Here is a 2,009-nt window from a genome sequence, read left to right on the forward strand (position 1 = left end):
GGCGCAAAGGGGTCTGGGAAATAAAGGAAAGCACACCGACAAACTAATCCATAGAATCAGCCCCCTATCTGCAGTGAAATACTGCTTAAACATATTTACTCAAAAGTATGTGGAATGGACAAACCTAGTGTCTAAGCATACATCACTACACCTATTTTATCCTAATTAAATTGCATATTTTCTTGAATAAGGCTATCATTGCTATTTTAGTGAGAGAAACCCATATAATTACAACTTATACAATTTATTTGATGGAATGAAATTCAGAGGAACAAACCAACTGGAAATTTCCATGTTATATTTTCCTTCAAAAACATACTATACTCAGTCAATCTAGGGTCTATCAAAAGGATGATTTAAAAAAAAAAAAACAACCTAAAAATAAACTGAGGATTCTCTTCCTACCTCACAAAGAAATCTTAACATTAAAAACTATTTTTAAACCAATGAGAATAAGGAACTTTAACTTTTTATTATCTTTTAGTTCAGTTTATGTAATAATTTATATCTGTGAAATAATTTGAATTTATTGATTAAAAGGCTTTGCTTATGATTTATAAAGCAACTGAAAGACAAATTGTTGAAGAGGTAGCATTTAGTGAATTAAATACAGTTTTGGGGAGGGGACCTGCAACTGATGCACATTTGACTGAAAAATTATTTGTATTAGGTTACCATGCAGATTTATAAAACAATAAAATGTAGAAAAACACAAGAGTAAAGTTTTGTGATCCCAACAGTACCCTTTCCTCATGAGAACCAGATTTTTTTAGAAGCTAAAGCTATTAAAGTTTACACCAACACTAAACAAAAACTCTTTATTTTTTAAGGGAAAAAAAAAATGTTTCCTCATTTTGTTCATGGCATAAATTTTAATTCATTCCAGTGGAACCAAAACCTCCTGAACCCCTTTCAGTGTCATCTAACACCTGAAAAGACATAAAGGTGGTAAGCCACATAGTTAATTTCACATCATCTTTCAGTTCTCCCCAGCTCCTAATCAGTTAAGACTTATTCTTACTATAACGTCCTTTAAAAAAGGAGATTGCAATAATTTTTTATAAGCTCTGTAAATTTAATTATTGGATAATTTTAAAAAAGCTAAAGAAACAGAATTCACAGTATATTTAAATGAGTTGTCATCCAAAGTAATGCTACATGACAGCTATGAAAATCATCTCAAAAAATTCTAAAACTGAGGTTTTAATTTTGTTTAAAATATGATTAGTCATACATGCTATTTAGTTAGAAATACCATACTAAATCCTCGAAATTTTATTTTTCCTTCACTGAAGATGTTATATTATGCATTCCCTACTCAGTTTTTGTGATACTTACTTGAACTTCTTCTATTTCTGGATAAAAAATCCGTTCACAAATGAGCTGTGCAATTCGGTCACCCTTTTTGACTTCAAAGGGAAAAACAAAACAGTTTATTACTGACATTTTATGTTTATTACTGATAGTTTATTACTGATATATTTATGAATGCATTCACTATATCCTGCCTTGTACAACGAGAATTAGTTAGCATGTGTTAGACATACATAACTCAGAAAACTCACTGCTTTTATGACTGTATGTTTAACGTACCTTCAAACTTTTCTTTGCCAAAATTAAAGAGTACAACACCAATATCTCCTCTATAATCTTCATCTATGACACCAGCTGGAGAAAAGAAAAATATCATTAGCTTGGTTTATGCTACCAAAACATCAAGGGTATATGATGACCTCAAAATCATTCTTATGTAGCTGAGATTTTTATCCTCATAACTGAATAAGTGAATCTTGCTCTGGTACTATGTGAAGCCTCAAAAATAAGAAATGATACTACTAAAATGCAAATAAAAAGAATTTAGAAAATATTCTGAATTTTCCCACCTGTCACCCTTACAAATAGTGACCATTTCCTACTCTAAACAGGGAGCAGGCACTTAGCAGCTTGAACGAGTTGTCTTGAATTGCTCTCTCCAAACCCCGTCTCTATCTGCTGCACAGCTGCCAAAA

General features: G+C 31.4%; 1 protein-coding gene across 1 annotated transcript; it reads right to left on the bottom strand.

Moving 5' to 3' along the window:
- Positions 1–228: 228 nt before the first annotated feature.
- Positions 229–1,747, bottom strand: LOC105310467 (deoxyuridine 5'-triphosphate nucleotidohydrolase, mitochondrial-like). Its single transcript, XM_011386644.2, has 3 exons — positions 1,594–1,747; positions 1,339–1,409; positions 229–929 (listed from the first exon to the last, which is right to left on the bottom strand). Exons 1-3 carry the CDS (start codon positions 1,688–1,690, stop codon positions 873–875), a joined length of 225 nt encoding a protein of 74 aa, XP_011384946.1. The 5' UTR covers positions 1,691–1,747; the 3' UTR covers positions 229–872.
- Positions 1,748–2,009: the final 262 nt, after the last annotated feature.

The sequence above is a fragment of the Pteropus vampyrus genome, unplaced genomic scaffold, assembly GCF_000151845.1.
Source record: "Pteropus vampyrus isolate Shadow unplaced genomic scaffold, Pvam_2.0 Scaffold4069, whole genome shotgun sequence".
Classification (NCBI taxonomy): domain Eukaryota; kingdom Metazoa; phylum Chordata; class Mammalia; order Chiroptera; family Pteropodidae; genus Pteropus; species Pteropus vampyrus.